The sequence below is a fragment of the Rana temporaria genome, chromosome 3, assembly GCF_905171775.1.
Source record: "Rana temporaria chromosome 3, aRanTem1.1, whole genome shotgun sequence".
In the NCBI taxonomy this organism is placed as follows: Eukaryota; Metazoa; Chordata; class Amphibia; order Anura; family Ranidae; genus Rana; species Rana temporaria.
This window is the reverse complement of record NC_053491.1, coordinates 460,662,154-460,682,070: the sequence shown is the minus strand read 5'-3', so window position 1 is coordinate 460,682,070 and position 19,917 is coordinate 460,662,154. Positions and strand designations below refer to the sequence as shown.

Below are 19,917 nucleotides of genomic sequence, written 5' to 3'. Positions count from 1 at the left end.
GAATTTCCGTGGGCGCGATCCCGCATCGCTCTCTCTCCGGTTTCTCGGCTCTTCATTGGATAGATTGATAGCCGCGCAGCCATTGGCTCCAGCTGCTGTCAATCAAATCTAATGACGCGCGCCCGCCGGTAGGCAGGGCCGAGTCATACACTCGGAGGCTATGGCCGTCGAATGTATGACTCGGGAGAGAGCTTCCCAGAGGGGGCGATCTATTGCAGGGAGGAGCCGCAAGAGCCGCTGTGGGACCCCAGAAGAGGTCGATTGGGGCCACTCTGTGCAAAACAAACTGCACAGTGAAGGTAAGTATGATATGTTTGTTATTTAAAAAAAAAAGAACCTATAGTATCACTTTAAAGTAAAAAGAAGCCGCCCAGCACTCTCTAATACTTACATTATCCCCATCTCTGTCCAGCAATGTCCACGAGTGTCTCGGCTTTCTGAGATTCTCCATTCTGATTAGCTGAGACACAGCAGTGGCGCCATTGGCTTCTGCTAATCAAAGTCAGTCAGCCAATCAGGGGAGAGAGAGAGAGAGAGGGGGCGGGGCCAGGACACAGCTCCAAGTCTGAATGGACACATGGAGCTGTGACTTGGCTTGTGTGCCCCCATAGCAAGCTGCTTGCTGTGGGAGGGGGGGCACTCAACAGGAGGAAGGGGCCAAGAGCATAGAAGAGGGACCAGAGAAGAGGAGGATCCGGGCTGCTCTGTGCATATCCATTGCACAGAGCACGTAAGTATAACTTTTGTTATTTTTATTGAAAAAATAATGAAAAAATCTTTACAATCACTTTAAGAGCCAGAGGAACTCACAGGATTCTTTAGCGTGTACTCCGATGTGACGCTTTCCACCTCCTCAATAGTGAAGCTGGACATGTCCAGGCTACATGGCTGGGACTCATCGATGGTCCACTGCTGGTAATATTCTTGGTTAGCTGAAAAAACAGTCAACTGTTAGCAAGCACAGAAAACAAATGTGGAAATATCTGACACCTGAGCCAAGCATGCGAGAAAAATAACAGAACTTTTTGTCCTGGTGGTATTGTTATCGGGACAGAAAATTATGTAAAATGTAAAATTTTACAGTTGTCACCAAAAGACTAGAGGCAGCAACTTCAAATGGGGTCATCTGTTCCGGTGACAACTATTAAAAGCTCTTTTACTGCCTGTTAAAATATTTAAAAGAAAATCGTCTTTATAGGTGTACTTTAAAGCGGATGTATGTCTCGCTTGGTGATTTTTACCTACAGGTACGCCTAGAATAAAGCTTACCTGTAGGTAAAAAGAATATCTCCTAAACCTACACGGTTTAGGACAATGATGGTGAACCTTGGCACCCCAGATGTTTTGGAACTACATTCCCCATGATGCTCATGCACTCTGCAGTGTAGTAGAGCATTATGGGAAATGTAGTTCCAAAACATCTGGGGTGCCAAAGTTCACCATCACTGGTTTAGGAGATATTGACCCTGCATGCAGCCGCTGACGTCAGCGGTGCATGCGCTTTGCAGGTCCAGCATATCCTGACGGAAGGAAGGGCTCATGCGCGCGAGTGATGTCATCGCAGTTCCGGCCACTCACAGTGCCAGTGCCAGAGATCCCAGAAGAAACATGTCAGCCCCCTCTGTGGTGACCGGGCGAGCTGTGGGAGTTTTGTTCAAAGGTATTTCATGATGTGCTAGTATGCAATGTATTCTAGCACATCATGCTATTGTCTTGCAGTTTTTTTTTTTTTTTTTTTTGCGGTTTACTACCACTTTAATGTTAAAAACTTTGATCAATGTGCCTTAATTGGGGGGGGGGTTGCACACAGAATCTGGGGTGTCATTGTGCATAGTAACCAATCAGTTTCTAATTTCTAACATATGCGTTTGACATATTTAACAGCCTTTTCCCTGCTCCCCATCCTGAAACAATGGGAGAAAGGGGGGACCCTGTGGCAGCTGAATGTTGACAAAGGGGAGAGGAGGAGAAGCCTACTTTCAGCTGCTGCAGGAGGAAAATACTGATCAGTTCCACTAAATTCCACCCCCACCAACCCTCCTGTCCAGGTTCTGAGGGTCAGTAAGGAAGGATTGTGGTTTACCTGTCACCTGCCCACCATTGACAGGTTGCCAATCCCAGGATTAGGGTGTGCCCAGGCACACCCCTTGCACACGCCTATGTATATCATAGATTTTATATTAATATATATTATTTATGATTTATTAGCAATAATATATTATATAAATATATTTATACAAATAAATGATATAAATACAATACCATTATATATGCAATATATTATTATATATTTGTATATCATTCCGCTCACCTCGGACTTGCTTGACGCAGGAAAGTGCGTACTGCAGTGTGGCAAGAGTCCCAGATTTGCCTTTTCTTTTTTCGGACGGCAGGCGGATTTTCAGTTCCTTCAAGGCCTTCATTAATTCTTTTTGATTTTTCTCCCTGGCAGACTGTTCACTGCTACAAGAACAAAAAAGAGAATAGCATCAGCGGCAAGGCTTCCCCAGATACAGTGTTTTCAAGTGAGGGGGAGGTCAGGAGAAGAAGCTTCCTCAGATGCAGTGTTTTCATGTGAAGGGGAGGTCAGGAGAAGAAGCTTCCTTAGATGCAGTGTTTTCATGTGAAGGGGAGGTCAGGAGAAGAAGCTTCCTTAGATGCAGTGTTTTCATGTGAAGGGGGGGTCAGGAGAAGAAGCTTCCCCAGATGCAGTGTTTTCATGTGAGGGGGAGGTCAGGAGAAGAAGCTTCCCCAGATGCAGTGTTTTCATGTGAGGGGGAGGTCAGGAGAAGAAGCTTCCCCAGATGCAGTGTTTTCATGTGAAAGGGAGGTCAGGAGAAGAAGCTTCCCCAGATGCAGTGTTTTCATGTGAAAGGGAGGTCAGGAGAAGAAGCTTCCTTAGATGCAGTGTTTTCATGTGAAGGGGAGGTCAGGGGAAGAAGCTTCCCCAGATGCAGTGTTTTCATGTGAAAGGGAGGTCAGGAGAAGAAGCTTCCTTAGATGCAGTGTTTTCATGTGAAGGGGAGGTCAGGGGAAGAAGCTTCCCCAGATGCAGTGTTTTCATGTGAAGGGGGGGGGGGGGGTCAGGAGAAGAAGCTTCCTTAGATGCAGTGTTTTCATGTGAAGGGGAGGTCAGGAGAAGAAGCTTCCCCAGATGCAGTGTTTTCATGTGAATGGGAAGAAGAAGAAGCAGATTCCCCAGATGTAGTGTTTTCATGGGAAGGGAGGTCAGGAGAAGAAGCTTCCACGGGTCCAGTGTTTTCATGTGAAGGGGGGGAGGCTCGAGTTGCACCCTCCTTATCACATGCGTGTTGCTCTGCTAGTTATCTAGTCCAGTGCATTTTGACAATCTGTGCAAGAAGACCACTAGAGGAGGAGAACACAAAAGACTTCCAACGCTGACTGGACTTACCTGCAGCCGCTGGTGGAAGGGTTGTCCTGTTCGGAGCTATTGCTCAGGAGACTGTATGCGATGGAACTGCTGGGAGGCGAGGGGCTGTTAGAGTTTGTGCTGTGGGTGGAAACAGAATGAATCACATGAGAAGAAGCATAGAAGTGCGACAGCCAAAAAAAAGTAGTCCATCAAGTCCCATTTATTATTTTCTTATTTTTTTTTATTCCTTTTTTTTTTTTTTTTTTTTTTTGTTGTTGTTTTAAACCTTTTTTTTTTAGTATAGATCTTGCCCCAAGTATGTTTGATTTGCATACTGTTGACTGACTCACTTACCTCTGCTGGAAGTCTATTTGATTCGTTTTGAGCGCCCCTTCCTATTTGTTTACATTCATCTCCTTGTGTTCTTCATCTTATCTTTATCTTGAAAAGACCTCCCTGAGTCCTTAACTGGTGGCTTCTCTGGCAGCCTTGTCATTTTGTCCCATCTTTTACTATTATTTTATTATTATAACCCCCCCCCCCCTTTTTTTCCATTTTCCTGTTCCTTTCTACCTACCTGAAGAACATCTACCCTTTTTCTTCTAGGCTACTAAGAAAGATTTTGACCCTAGACCCCCCATCCCCCTAAATGTAAACCCCCTCTTACTCACCTCATATTTATCTAGGCTATTCGTTTCGTATGTTGTTTAATTCAAAATTGGATTCCACGCGATGTTTCCAAACAATCAGTTACTCTCTTGTGGTTTGAGAATGGACCGATTACCACCTCACTCTCATTGTCCTGGTTTCCTACCGTCAAGATGTGATAGACCTACCGGGCCTCTGTGCTTGGGTCCATCCAATAAGCCTATGTGAACTAAGCTTTTCAAGTCTGACAATATGTAAGTGTCTCCTTAATTTTCCTTTGTAATCTTGTTGAATTCTATAAATAAAAACAATTGGAATAAATAAATAAAAATTAATTAAATACGGCCCTCCTTGACCTTATTCACATTCTTATGGCTCTTTAACCCTGGCTTGGTTGAGATGCAGTTTACGGCCCTGGACCCGTATAGCACCCTGCACGCCATGCACCAAGGGCCGAGGCGAGCGCCAACGCAGGGTCCAGTGCCTGAAGCAACATTACAGGCCATCCCCACCAGCACGGGGTCCAGGTATGGCTTCCAAGGTTTTACCGAGCTACCATCAATCCAGAGGCACTGCTTCTATTGTGGTATTAGAAGACATTGAAGAGTTGATTGAAGAACCAAAAAATAAAAGCAAAAAATAAATAAACTATTTAAGGTAAAAGTGATTTTTCTATGAAGGAGAAGAGGTCCATCACCTTAGGACATTAGCAAAAACGGAGGACTCGCGCAGGGTTATAGGGGGGATGCCCAGAGGGGTCTCCTAAAAGCTTTCTCAGTGTCCAAGAACCTGAAGGCACCAGCCTATAACTCAGAGTCTATGCATATCAAGCCTACATCCCATAAGATGAATAGACAGTTAAGCTTTGGTTTAAGCCTCCTCCAAACCACCCACCCTTTAACCAACACAGTAGCTGGAGGGGGATGTACACATGCTGCAACTGCAAAAATGATACTGTGTTGAGTTCATGGGCCATTCAAATAAATAGGGGCACATTCAGGGGCGCACCCTAAAAATAGGGTTGGCTCAGGACGCAGAGCATTGCGTCTGGAACCCACCCAGGTGTGTTACAACAGCGAATAATTATTTGCTGTTGCAACACTGATCCTCCTCCAATCAGGAAGCGGGTCTGATACCAGACACCCGATTGGCTGAAAGGACAGGCGATTCTATTCGACAGGCGATTCTATTCGACGCCGCCTAGGAGGAGGGGGAGGAGACGCATGGCGGAAGCGAGGAGTAGAAGACAAAGGAGCCGCTGCCCTATCCCGACCGCAGCCTGACGTCTACCGATGCCACAATCCCCACCGATGCCTGATGTGCCTGCTGCATAGATGGGGCAAGTGCCGGTGGACCGGCAGACAGCGAGTGGGGGGGGGGGGGTTGAGGTTCCGCGGGAGGGGATGGTTGTTTGCCCCCCCAAACAAGAAACCACCAGCCGCCACTGGGCAAAATCGTGGGTGCGCGATATACGCCGATACCCGCTTTCCCGCCACCAGTTTGAATGCTGAGCCGCCATATACCGAGCGCAGTACACTCGTGTATCTTCGGGCAGTCTCGGCGCCGCTCGTACTGACGTCCTGAGTGTACAGGACGTCAGCGCGAGAGTTGCCGAGCCTGCCCGACGATACACGAGTGTACTGCGCTCGGTATATGTCGGCGCAGTATTCAAACTCAGCGCGGGAAACGAGCGGGGAGGACGCCGCAGAAGGACGCCGGACCCGACGAAGAGGATACCCGAAGCCGCAGACGGACGCCGGACCCAACAAGGCCGCCGATGGACGCCGCGCAAGACACCAAAACTGTAAGTACAAAACATCTTTTTTTCCACAGGAATTTGGGCAACTTTAGGGGTGCACGCTATACCCCGATAAATACGGTATATAAACTCAATATATACTCTATATAATATATACACACACCTCTACATTCTAACCCTCTCTAAATTTCCACTCGCCGGGTCGCATTAGGCAAGTGGAAATAATCTGAGGGCGAGTGTGGAGCTGCATGGTGGCCTGGCTAGTAGCTCCGATTTAGAAATTTTGAGCCCTAATGTAGTATATTATATTATTATATTATAATATTATATATTTTATTTATAACAATATTTAGTTAGGGATCATGAAGTTTCAGGAGGAAGAAAAATGGATCTTTTCAAAATGCAGCAAATCCAAACGCATGGGGCATCGTGGGTTCCTGGGTATCGGTTGCTGCACGTGCTCTCTGCTCATGTTATGCCCGCACATTCCTAGAGTACAATATACACTATTGTTGTAGCCAATTATATTCTCTCTGCTGTCCATGGTGCTGAAAATCAGCTTTATTACAATGGATCACTTCTGCCCAGATTCCACTACTGCTTTCCAAGAGGCTTCTAGATATGGGGCCTGGATTTGCAACAATTACAGTCATAGGAGATATAAGCTTTAAGGCTGAACTTTAAGCAAAAAAAAGTAATTAAACTTTTTTTTTTTTATTAATTTAAATAAAAAAAATTATAATTTTAGTATGTTCCTTGATAACCAGAAAAAGGAAGTACCACAAACTCAGATACTACCTTGTGAAAGTAGCAGTGACATCACTGTGTTGTACATCGCCTGCACAGACAGCAGACCAAGTAGGTCCACCCACTGCAGGCTGCCTACAGAAAACTACAGGAGGGGGGTGGAGACAAGACCAGTCACCCTGCACAAGGAGAGTGAACAGAGCTATGGGAGGGGCCCAACAGGCTCCACCCACTACAGGCTGCCTGCAGAAAACTACAGGAGGGGCGGAGACAAGAACAGTCATCCTGCACAAGGAGAGTGAGCAGAGCTATGGGAGGGGCCCAGCAGGCTCCACCCACTGCAGGCTGCCTACAGAAAACTACAGGAGGGGGCGGAGGCAAGACCTGTCATCCTGCACAAGGAGAGGGAACAGAGCTATGGGAGGAGCCCAACATGCTCCACCCACTACAGGCTGCCTGCAGAAAACTACAGGAGGGGGGCGGAGACAAGAGCAGTCACCCTGCACAAGGAGAGGGAACAGAGCTATGGGAGGAGCCCAGCATGCTCCACCCACTACAGGCTGCCTGCAGAAAACTACAGGAGGGGGGCAGAGACAAGAGCAGTCACCCTGCACAAGGAAAGTGAGCAGGGCTATGGGAGGGGCCCAGAAGGCTCCACCCACTACAGGCTGCCTGCAGAAAACTACAGGAGGGGTGGAGACAAGACCAGTCACCCTGCACAAGGAGAGGGAACAGAGCTATGGGAGGAGCCCAGCATGCTCCACCCACTACAGGCTTCCTGCAGAAAACTACAGGAGGGGTGGAGACAAGACCAGTCACCCTGCACAAGGAGAGTGAGCAGGGCTATAGGAGGGGCCTAGCAGGCTCCACCCACTACAGGCTGCCTGCAGAAAACTACAGGAGGGGGCGGAGGCAAGATCAGTCACTGCACAATTGGAGAGATGTTCCCTTGCCATAATGGTGAGGTTTTCCATCACTTCCTGCCGGAAAAGGAAGTGATCAAAAATCTCCCAAATGGAGATACAGACAAAAAAAAAAAAACATTTCTAGTAAAGTCGTGAAGATTTCTGATCACTTCCTTTTCCGACAGGAAGTGATGGAAAACCTCACCAATAAGGTAAGGGAACAACTCTCCAATTGGGACACAAATAGAACTTTTAACTATGTTTCTGTTGCTGTCTTTGCCCTAAATTCACAGTGACAACACCCCCAACTCCCCCCCCCAATATCTTGCATAGGTGTCACAAAGACAGGATGTATTAAAATATCTCCCCAATGGAGTTAGAGGCAAAAAACAGTTTGCAGAAATTGTAACCTTTTTCTTTACTCTACCCAAAACTGAAAAAAAAGGCCAAAGTTGGGCTTTAATCTCTTGCCGCACATGTAATGCATATATGAGTCCATAGGTGGCAGATTTTTCTGAGCCGAGAGCCCGTTCCCAGCACTGAGCTCTCAAAGACAGCTCTTTGTCTCTGTGGGTACGGCTCCTGAAGATGGAAGATGTTACTACTGTGACAGCCAATCACAATAGTTAACTGATCTTCCCATCCCCCCCAGTGTTAAAAGGTTGGGGCAGGAAAGGGGTTAACTCAAATTTGTTCTCCCGGTCTCGCCCCCCTCTCACCTCTTGCTGCTCTCGGTCGCCTCCAACATGGCCGAATCTTTCCCATTGCCACTCGTGCTGCTGTGGGAGCTCCGGCTCTGCCGAGATTCGTTCCCGTTGGACTCGTTCCCGCTGGATCCGTGGCTGTTGGTGTCCGTCTCGTCCTGCTGAGTCCCCTCCATCTCCCGCGCCCCCCGTGTTCTCCTCCCCCTCTCCGCGAGAGGGGGAGGGGGCTCGCAGGATCCGTTCATCCCCTCCGTCTTGGCCAATCAGTGTTGTGAGGGACCAGAGAATAGATGTAGAATGAAGACGATCTGGGGAGGGAAACAGAAAAATAGGTTTAAAAATGAATATATAAAAAATATATAATAATAATAAAAATAATATACAGTATATCTATAGACAGATCGACAGATTGATAGATAGATAGATAGAGAGGTAGATGCAGAAGCATAATCAATAACTGTATTCCTTCACTCGAGTCTGGACATCTTTGATGCTGTATTGTAGTGATATATGGGGTGTTGTTGCTCAGCTCCGGTGCCCTCCATAGCAAGCTACGGGGACACTCAATAGAAAAGAGGGGCCAGGAGCGGAGAAGAGGGACCCGAGAAGAGGAGGACCCAGGCTGCTCTGTGCAAAACAATTACACAGAGCAGGGGAGTATGAAAAAATAAATAAATCGAAGAATTTAGTATCACTTTGAGGCTTCATGAATACTGGATGTTTTTTAGAGCTGCTGTTAGAGGCGTCTGGCCCTTTGCTTGCCTTTATCTGCCCCTTAGGACTCTATTCCTCCCACTGGCACCAATGATGGGGCACCATTCCGTTCAATGACATCGACGATGGGGAACTATTCCATCCACTGACACCAATGATGGGGAACTATTCCTCTCACTGACACTAATGATGGGCCACTATTCCTCCCACTGACAGTGCCAATGGGCACTATTCCTCCCACTGACAGCGATAGGGCATTATTCCTCCCACTGACAGTGCCAATGGGCACTATTTCATCCAATGTCACCAATAATGGGCCACAAGCTCCCACTGACAGCGATAGGGCACTATTCCTCCCACTGACACCAGTGATAGCACGCTATTCCTCCCACTGACACAAATGATGGGCACTATTCCATTCAATGACACAGACGATGGGGAACTATTCCACCCACTGACACCAATGATGGGGCACTATTCTATCCACTGACATTGATGGGGCACTATTCCATCCATTGGCATCAATAATGGGGCACTATTCCTCCCACTGACACCAATGATAGGGCACTATTCCTCCCAGCACTGACACCAATGATGGGCACTATTCCTCCCACTGACACCAGTGATAGCACGCTATTCCTTCCACTGACACCAATGATGGGACACTATTCCTCCCACTGACAGCGATAGGGCACTATTCCTCCCACTGACACCAATGATGGGCACTATTCCATTCAATGACACAGACGATTGGGAACTATTCCACCCACTGACACCAATGATGGGGCACTATTCTATCCACTGGCACCAACGATAGGGCACCATTCTTCCCACTGACATTGATGGGGCACTATTCCATCCATTGGCATCAATAATGGGGCACTATTCCTCCCACTGACACCAATGATGGGGCACTATTCCTCCCACTGACACCAATGATAGGACGCTATTCCTCCCACTGACACCAAAGATGAGCACTATTCCTCCCACTGACACCAATGATGGGGCACTATTCCTCCCACTGACACCAATGATGGGGCACTATTCCTCTCACTGACACCAATGATGGGGCACTATTCCTTTTACTGAGGCCACATTCCGGCCCCCCTAAAGGTTGAAATACAGTAAACTAGGCCTTGTTTTGAAGGTTTGGAGATCCCTGGTATAGTATATGGACAGCTTTAGTGAAACCTCCAACTAAGCCCAGGAGCCTTGGGGGTGGAGCCCTTCTCTCCCTGACTTTCTATACACTTATATACTGTCATCTATCTTATTATTAGCGACCTATATCATCAGAAGAATTCCAATGACACGGAAAGGCTGAATAATCCCGTATTATATAACATTATGTATATGAAGGATTCTGTGTGTCATCAATGCAGATCAGAAACAAAAGAAGAAAATACTCGCAACCAAGAATAATAAAAGCCTCTTAGAAAAAACATTGTTAAGCTGATTATAGGCAGATGTAAGAACTCGTTTAAAGCTGCATTCAATGAAATGACAGAAGTGGACTATGCTGAAGAGGTAAATATAACTTTTTTCCACCCTATAGTATGCACCTCTGTGCCGTATCACGTACAGGGATGGACTGCCCATAGGGACTACAGGGAGTTTCCCGGTGGGCCGATGGCTCAGTGGACCGGCTTCAGTGACAGCGGACTGCTGCCCCCCTCCGCTCCTCTGTCTCTCCCTCCCCGCATCTCTCATCTGGGGGGAACAGAGAAGCAGGGGTGAGGGGACAGACAGCTGACTCAACAGCTATGGCCTGGGAGTTTCTCACTTCTGCCTAATCTTGTCCCATAAGGGGGGGCACCGAACTGATTCTTTGCCCCGGGTGAAATAATGTTTAGCTTCCCCACTGGTACTGCCTATAAGAGTACCAGTATCTAATAAAGTAGATTGGCTAGTGGCTAGTGAAGGGGGAGAGGGGGCTTGGGTGGCCAGGGGGGGGGGGGGGTGCGTAAGTTGTCTGGCCGCCATGGGAGTGCACAGGGGTCACCAAACTAGCTAGGAGGCACAGGAGTGCACAGGGGTCACCAAACTAGCTACTGTGCCCATTAATTGTTGCCACTGTGCCCATTGTCACCACTTTGTACTTTGTCGCCACTGTGCCCATTGATGCCACTGTGCCCATTGTCGCCGCTGTGCCCTGTGCAAATGCACTTACCTTACTCCTTCCACGTCCCTCGATGTCTTCTCCCGCCTTGGTGACGCTTCAGCCAATCAGGTTACCGATAACCAGAATCGGGGGAACCTGATTGGCTGAGACGGCCGTCAGTCTTATCCAAGGAACCCCCCCCCCCGTACGTTCCGAGGATAAGACATCCGGGAGCCGAGGGCTGTACTTCGGAAAGCCTATCAGAGCCAGCGGCTCTGATAGGCACTTCCGCACAGCCAACCAGCTGCCGTTATTCAGGTGGCCGGCGCTGAAGTTCTGGCTATCTCTGAATAATGAATGTATGTTATTAGACTCAGTGGCGGGCGAGAGCCAGAGGGGGCGGCGCTCCAGCGCCCTCTATGGACGAACCGCCACTGACTTACACTGATGGCCATCATCAGACAACACTTCCTCTGAGGCTAGGTCATCCCGGACGAGCCCCCAGCCTGTAACTGGGCAGTGAAAGGAGAAGCAGCACAACGATGAGCTGATGTTTCTGCCACTATGTTCTCTCCTCCTATCAGCATGCTTTTTGTCCGCACATGCACTGACTGGCTTCTTGTGCTGCTTCTTCCTCTCACACTCAAGCCCCACTGTACAGGGAGGGCAAGAGGCAGATACCGGGTCCCATTCAGGTGCTTACACTAATGGCCAACATCAGACAACCCACTTTATCTCGTCATCCCGGACGAGCCCCCAGCCTTTGAAAGGAGAAGCAGCACAACGACGAGCTGGTGTTTCTGGCTTGCCTTCATTACATCGTAAACTGGCCATACACGATACAATCTGATTGTACAATCTTTATACAAGATCCTTGGGACTTTCCAAAATAATTTTAACATGGGGACACACTTAAACAACTCATTCCATGGTGTCGAATCAGACAGACACTTCTATTATATAACGTTGGTGGTGGATCTAAGGGTCACCATACACACAATCCAATCTGGCCATACAATGTCTGTACAATCAACCTTAGATCCACCAGAGATATGCAATACGAGGACCTACCTACCCTACCCAATCAATTTATACCCAACAAGGAAGGCAGGCAGTTATACTACATACTTGTTGGTAGATCTAAAGGAGATTGTACAATCAGAATTCATATGCGGTAGTAGAGGCTAATCATACATGATACAATCTGATTGTATAATCTTATCTCTTACCCAAAACTGTTTTAACATGGAGATTACACCAAAACAACTCGTTCCATTGTATCAAATCACACAGGCTATTATATTATTTAACTGATGGTAGATCGAAAAGGTCACCATACACATTACAATCGCCGTACAATCTTTACACAAAATCAGACTTACCCATAACGGTTTAAACAATTTATTTTCTATTGTATCAAATCAGACAGGCCCTTATACTATATAAATCAATAGTAGAGCGAAAGGTCGCCATACACATTACAAACTCCAATCAATTTGCATCCAATCAGACAGGCCCCTGTATTACACATGTGATTGTACAATAAGATTGTATAGCCAGCAGTAGAGGATGAACTCTGATTATACACTATACAATCAGATTGTACAATCTCTATAAGGACTGTGTAGTACAATGACCTACCTAGTCGAATGGACTTTTGTATTACATAAACCTATAGGAGATTGTACAATCAGATTGCATAGTGTATGGTCAGTTCTGGAAGTAGAAGTCCCCCCCTGCCCCCTCCGTACTCACAGTGCTTAGAGGCAGAACAGACACGTCTAGGTCGTCACCTACAACCATGAAGATGCAGACGGCGAGAGTGCGAAATAAAAAAAACCGATTACCAATGAGAACGTCTTCCTGCAGGGAGAGATGATAGGACCCCGGTGCTCCACCACCGATAGAAGCTCACCTTGTCTGTCTCATCCTCCTCCTCTGTCTCCTCGTCTCCTCGCTCTCCCTCTACCATCCAGCTCTCTCCTCTCTGCCTCCCTATAGGTGCTCGGCCCCTGTGATGTCACTGACCCCGCCCCCCTGTGCGGTAATCGCCCCACACGTGGAAAACAGTGCTGCCTGCTCCCCCTCTCTCCCTACTCTGTGGCCAATCAGAGAGCAGCTCCTGCATAACATGCAAATACGGAGCATGGATTGGATAGTGGATTAGCCCCGCGCTGGCTTCTGGTGTGCCGATCGCCTCCGATTACATCACCGCAGAGCGTGCGTCTGGTAAAGGGCAGCTGTCGTGTACAGAGACCCATGACAAACCAGAGTCCTTGTCTGCACTTTTTTTCTGCTTCGCTGGCTCCATTCGCAACCGGTCGCAGGTGGAATCGCCGCAAAACGCAGGACGCGCTTGCCATGCCGCCAACTTCCAACGGCCCCCCCATCACGTCACAAATTTTGCCGCGATTGTCGCACGGTAGAGCACGCTGCAATCACAGAACATTGCCCAAAAGAAGCTCACGTTCCGTTGCGATTGCAGCGCGATTTACTGCGTGACAATCACGGCAAAATCGCGCCGCGATTGGGGCACTATTGGATATACAGATTACTGATCCAGCACTGCTTTCTCCTCCACTATCTGACACACCCTGTCACCTTATATACAGATTACTGATCCAGCACTGCTTCCTCCTCCACTATATAACAAGACACACAATCACCTTATATACAGATTACTAATCCATCACTGCTTCCTCCTCCACTATCTGACACACCCTGTCACTTTATATACAGATTACTGATCCAGCACTGCTTCCTCCTCCACTATATAGCAAGACACACCCTGTCACCTTCTATACAGATTACTGATCCAGCACTGCTTCCTCCTCCACTATCTGACACAACCTGTCACCTTATATACAGATTACTGATCCATCACTGCTTCCTCCTCCACTATCTGACACACACTGTCACCTTATATACAGATTACTGATCCAGCACTGCTTCCTCCTCCACTATCTGACAAGACACACACTGTCACCTTATATACAGATTACTGATCCATCAATGCTTCCTCCTCCACTATATAACAAGACACACACTGTCACCTTATATACAGATTACCGATCCAGCACTGCTTCCTCCTCTACTATCTGACACACACCCTGTCACCTTATATACAGATTACTGATCCATCACTGCTTCCTCCTCCACTATATAACAAGACACACACTGTCACCTTATATACAGATTACCGATCCATCACTGCTTCCTCCTCCACTATCTGACAAGACACACCCTGTCACCTTATATACAGATTACTGATCCATCACTGCTTCCTCCTCCACTACCAGACAAGACACACACTGTCACCTTATATACAGATTACTGATCCATCACTGCTTCCTCCTCCACTATCTGACACACACTGTCACCTTATATACAGATTACTGATCCATCACTGCTTCCTCCTCCACTATCTGACACACACTGTCACCTTATATACAGATTACTGATCCATCACTGCTTCCTCCTCCACTATCAGACACACACCCTGTCACCTTATATACAGATTACTGATCCATCACTGCTTCCTCCTCTACTATCAGACAAGACGCACCCTGTCACCTTATATACAGATTACCGATCCAGCACTGCTTCCTCCTCCACTATCTGACACACCCTGTCACTTTATATACAGATTACTGATCCATCACTGCTTCCTCCTCCACTATATAACAAGACACACACTGTCACCTTATATACAGATTACTGATCAATCACTGCTTCCTCCTCCACTATCTGACACACACCCTGTCACCTTATATACAGATTACTGATCCATCACTGCTTCCTCCTCCACTATATAACAAGACACACACAATCACCTTATATACATATTACTCAGGAGCGTATAGAGAGAGATTTATTCTGGAGTTCCCCTTTAATAACAATTTTCGCCAGCAGGCAGATCATTGCCTTTTTCCTTTAACCCTTCTCTTGCCGAATGCAGAGACCCACCCAGGGCACGAGACAGACAGGGCCGGTGCCAAGTACATTGTGTTCCAGGGAAAGCAATCATGGAAGGTGGTGAGAGAGAAAGGGAGAAAATCTCTGGGATCCCCCGGGTGACATCACACACCCCGGGATAACAGAGCCCACACACACAGCCGTATGCTGATCTGATCAGGTTACCAGGTCTTATATAAACGAGGGGGCAGTGCGGCCCACGGTGTCATGATATCGTCTTATATAAAAAGTCATTATGTAAAAGCGTGCAGTGCGGTGTGACAGCAGATCGTGAGATTCTTCAGCATCGCCGACCAACCACTGCTCTGTCCTATGAAGATTTGTCATAATATGAGTTTACATCATTAGCACATGTAGGAGGCATTCAGCCTGGAGGGTTACAAAACCCCACAGTGCAGCCACCTGACCGGCCTACAAGCAAACAGATCATATTCACTAATGCAACCAGGAGTCTAGACTGGCCTCTGGCACTACACCGAAGAGGCCGGCCTCCTGGAGCTTCAAATAGGTTTCTTATTCCTCCTGCAACACAGAAATGTAACTACATAGGAGGGAAAAACAAGCTAAGGCCCTATATTCCTTGGCAACAAAGCAACTGGTCTTCCGAAGTGTCAGGGACATTGACCTCCCACTGTACTGAGGAAGCTGACCTCCAATACCGTAGGGAGACTGACCTTCCAATGCATGAGAAGCTTCATCGCTTAATATAGGGAGGCTGGCCTCCAATACATCAAGGAGGCTGGCCTCCCAATTCATTTCAAAAGCTGAACACCAATACATCAAGGATGATGACCTCACAATGCACTGAACGGTCTGACCTTCAATACATAAAGGAGGCAACCCTACAAATGCCTCAATGAGACTGACCTTCCAATGCTGGGGAAGCTTTGTCCCTTAATATAGGGAGGCTGACCTCCAAAGGCATCAAGGATGGTGACCTTATAATGCACTGAAGGGGCTCACCCCCAATACATCAAGGATGGTGACCTCATAATGGACCGAAGGGGCTCACCTCCAATACATCAAGGATGGTGAACTCATAATGGACCAAAGGGGCTGATCTCCAATACATCAAGGATGGTGACCTCATAATGGACCGAAGGGGCTCACCTCCAATACATCAAGGATGGTGACCTCACAATGCACTGAAGAGGCTCACCTCCAATACATCAAGGATGGTGACCTCATAATGGACCGAAGGGGCTGATCTCCAATACATAAAGGAGGCAACCCTACAAATGCCTCAATGAGACTGACCTTCCAATGCTGGGGAAGCTTCATCGCTTAATATAGGGAGGCTGGCCTCCAATACATCAAGGAGGCTGGCCTCCCAATTAATTTCAGAAGCTAACCACCAATACATCAAGGATGATGACCTCACAATGCACTGAAGGGGGTTACCTTCAATACATAAAGGAGGCAACCCTACAAATGCCTTAATGAGACTGACCTTCCAATGCTGGGGAAGCTTCATCGCTTAATATAGGGAGGCTGGCCTCCAATACATCAAGGAGGCTGGCCTCCCAATTAATTTCAGAAGCTGACCACCAATACATCAAGGATGATGACCTCACAATGCACTGAAGGGGGTTACCTTCAATACATAAAGGAGGCAACCCTACAAATGCCTCAATGAGACTGACCTTCCAATGCTGGGGAAGCTTCATCGCTTAATATAGGGAGGCTGGCCTCCAATACATCAAAGAGGCTGGCCTCCCAATTAATTTCAGAAGCTGACCACCAATACATCAAGGATGATGATCTCACAATGCACTGAAGGGGCTGACCTTCAATACATAAAGGAGGCAACCCTACAAATGCCTCAATGAGACTGACCTTCCAATGCTGGGGAAGCTTCGCCCCTTAATATAGGGAGGCTGACCTCCAATGCATCAAGGATGGTGACCTCACAATGCACTGAAGAGGCTCACCTCCAATACATCAAGGATGGTGACCTCATAATGGACCGAAGGGGCTGATCTCCAATACATAAAGGAGGCAACCTTACAAATGCATCAAGGAGAATGACCTTTCAATGCAAGGGAAGCTTTACCCCTCTATATAGGGAGGCTGACCTCCAATACATCACCGAATTAATGTCAGAAGTTGACTTCCAATACATCAAGGATGGTGACCTCACAATGCACTGAAGGGGCTGACCTCCAATACATAAGGGAGGCAACCCTACAAATGCCTCGAAGAGACTGACCTTCCAATGCAGGGGAAGCTTCAGCCCTTAATATAAGGAGGCTGGACTTCAATACATCAAGGAGGCTAGCCTAGCAATTAATTTCAGAAGCTGACCCTAGCTGAAGTAGCTAGAGTCGCAGACTCGGATTTACCCTGGTTCTCCTCCTTTTTGGAAAACCGATCTCAAATAGTGAAACTAGATCCTTTCACTTCTGAAAAACGCACGGTGTCATGCGGAGTCCCTCAGGAATCCCCCTTGTCGCCCGTACTATTCAATATCTATCTCCGCCCTCTTTTTGGAATCATCAGTAACCAGAAGTTACTCTACCACTCCTACGCGGATGACACCCAACTCTATTTTCGCATCTGTAACAATAAGGATCATTATCTCGGACTAGAGAAATGCCTTACTTTGATAGAAAACTGGATGACGGAGAGTTACCTTAACCTCCCTGGCGGTATGATTCTTTCAGATATTAGGTGCTGAAAGTGGTACAATTATTTGCAAGGAAATTTGGCGTTTTATACTGTAGGCCTGTAATTCTTAGGAATAACTCACTTAAATCTGACCAAACAAGAGTCTAGTAGGCATCCCGGGTATGAATTTTTTTAAAAAACAAAATTATAAATTATAATATAATAAATAATTATAAATAATTATAACAAGTAATAATATAATTATAATAAAAATTATTCAATAATGTAATCAACTCAAAATCACCAAAATTTGCTCAGTTGCAGAATTGTCGCTGTCATTATTATTATTTTTTTATGACGAATTTCCCCACAAATCGCTATCGCACATTTCTGCAAGTGATTATAATTTATTATCGCTGTTTTCTAGCTGCTCTAAAATAATTTTTGACATAAAGGGACACTTTTGGTTGCTATGGACAATCTACAGTTTGCAGGCAGAAAGAACAGTATTTATTATATAAAAGTACATGCAGGACACTGGGCAGACCACTAGGGACAAGGGGGGGGTGTATTTTTTACATACAGTACTGTAATCTATAAGATTACAGTATACTGTATGTAAAGTGTTTGTTTACCTTTTTGAATTTGGCGCCGTTCTCCGCCCCCGTGCGTCGTAACGTCGCAGGGAACGGAGATTGGCGGCACAGGAGGACACTGTGTGAATCGAGCGAGGTCCTGCTCGCTCACACAGCGCGGTGGCATCGCTGGATCCAGGGACAAGGTAAGTAAACCAAGCCTGTGGATTCTGCGAGGGGAGCCCGAGTCTGACTCGGGGTTACCGATCGTAGCCAAAAAATGTAACCCCGAGTCAGACTCGGGAATACCGCCAGGGGGGTTAAACTCAACGGCTCAAAAACAGAACTTTTCCTGTTTCACGCCAACCGAAAGAGACTTCCCGCACCAATATGGACACCGCCTCCCATTCTGGGACAAACCATCACCCCTAGCACCAAAGTCAAAAGTCTCGGAGTCATTTTTTTTAATCTCTATTGTGGGGTCACCAGTACTGTATTTGTAAATTGAAATCATATCCCCTCTCAAGCGTCTTGTCTCCAGAGAGAATAAGGGTTCAATATTGAGTTGGCGCAACCGTTGCATCTATAACAGCTTCAACTGGGAAGGCTGTCCGCAAGGTTTAGTGTATCTTTGGGAATGTTTGACCATTCTTCCAGAAGTTGATTTGTGAGGTCAGACACTGAAGTGGACAAGAAGACCTGGCTGGCAGTCTCCACTCTAATTTATCTCAAAGGTGTTTTATGGGGGTTTAGGTCAGGACTCTGTGCAGGCCAGTCAAGTTCCTCCACCCCAAACTCGCTCATCCACATCTTTATGGCGAACAGTCATGTTGGAACAGGAAGGGGCCATCCCCAAGCTGTTCCCACAAAGTTGAAATTGTCCAAAATGTGTTGGATTGGAAATAAACTGGTCCTTTGTATAGAAAGTTTGGAGACCCCTGCTCTCAAACAAACAGGATATGTGCCCATTGTGCCAAGGGGCGAAGAGCTTGGCAACAGGTGACAAAAGCAGGCACTAATGAGAAAAACACTCATATCTACTACCATGCCAACCTTTAGAAATCTGTTGAGGGTTTGATCTCTTGCTTACACCTCATCCACAAGCCTACCACAAATGGTTTTCCTGAACAAGCTCATGCAGAGATAAATAGACCCGTGGCCAACGTCCAATGCGGCCGCTTGTCTCTGACTTCTGAACATACGTCTGATCTATTTATATGACCGTTTGGTCTGTCTGGTGCCATTACAGATGTACGCCAGGAGCGAATGAAGCTCACTGCGGAGAAGGTCTCTAAAAAGTCGCTGTAAACTCTCAGCCACTTCTGGATCTCGCTGAGCTCTGATTGTGTTGCGTAAAAAGGCCCTGTGCATTCAGATACTGCCAACTACTTTAACCACTTCCATACCAGGCACTTACGCACCTTCCTGCCCAAGGCAATTTGCAGCTTTCAGCGCTGTCGCACTTTGAATGACAATTGCGCAGTCATGCTACACTGTACCCAAACTATTTTTTTTATCATTTTGTTCCCACAAATAGAGCTTTCTTTTGGTGGTATTTGATCACCTCTGCGATTTTTATTTTTTGCGCAACAACTAAAAAAAGACCGAAAATTTTGAAAAAAATAACGTTTTTATTTTCTTCTGTTAATTTTTTTGTAAATAAGTATGTTTTCTACTTTGATTTTGGGCACCGATGAGGTGGCACTGATGGGCACCGATGAGGTGGCACTGATGGGCACCGATGAGTCGGCACTGATGGGCACCGGTGAGGCGGCACTGATGGGCACTCATAGGTGGCACTGATGGGCA

General features: G+C 46.9%; 1 protein-coding gene across 4 annotated transcripts in view; it reads right to left on the bottom strand.

The window, feature by feature from the left end:
• Positions 1–19,917, bottom strand: part of PER1 (period circadian regulator 1) — a 67,869-nt gene that overhangs the window by 34,900 nt on the left and 13,052 nt on the right. For 3 of the 4 annotated variants that reach the window (XM_040346769.1, XM_040346771.1, XM_040346770.1), the window contains exons 2-5: positions 8,152–8,444; positions 3,413–3,511; positions 2,312–2,463; positions 811–932 (exon numbers count right to left, since the gene is read on the bottom strand). In XM_040346769.1, coding sequence (XP_040202703.1) covers positions 811–932; positions 2,312–2,463; positions 3,413–3,511; positions 8,152–8,381 — 603 coding nt within the window. In that variant the 5' untranslated portion in view covers positions 8,382–8,444. Of the gene's footprint in view, positions 1–810; positions 933–2,311; positions 2,464–3,412; positions 3,512–4,209; positions 4,317–8,151; positions 8,445–19,917 lie in introns of those variants that run through there. The other variant, XM_040346773.1, reaches the window with a different exon arrangement.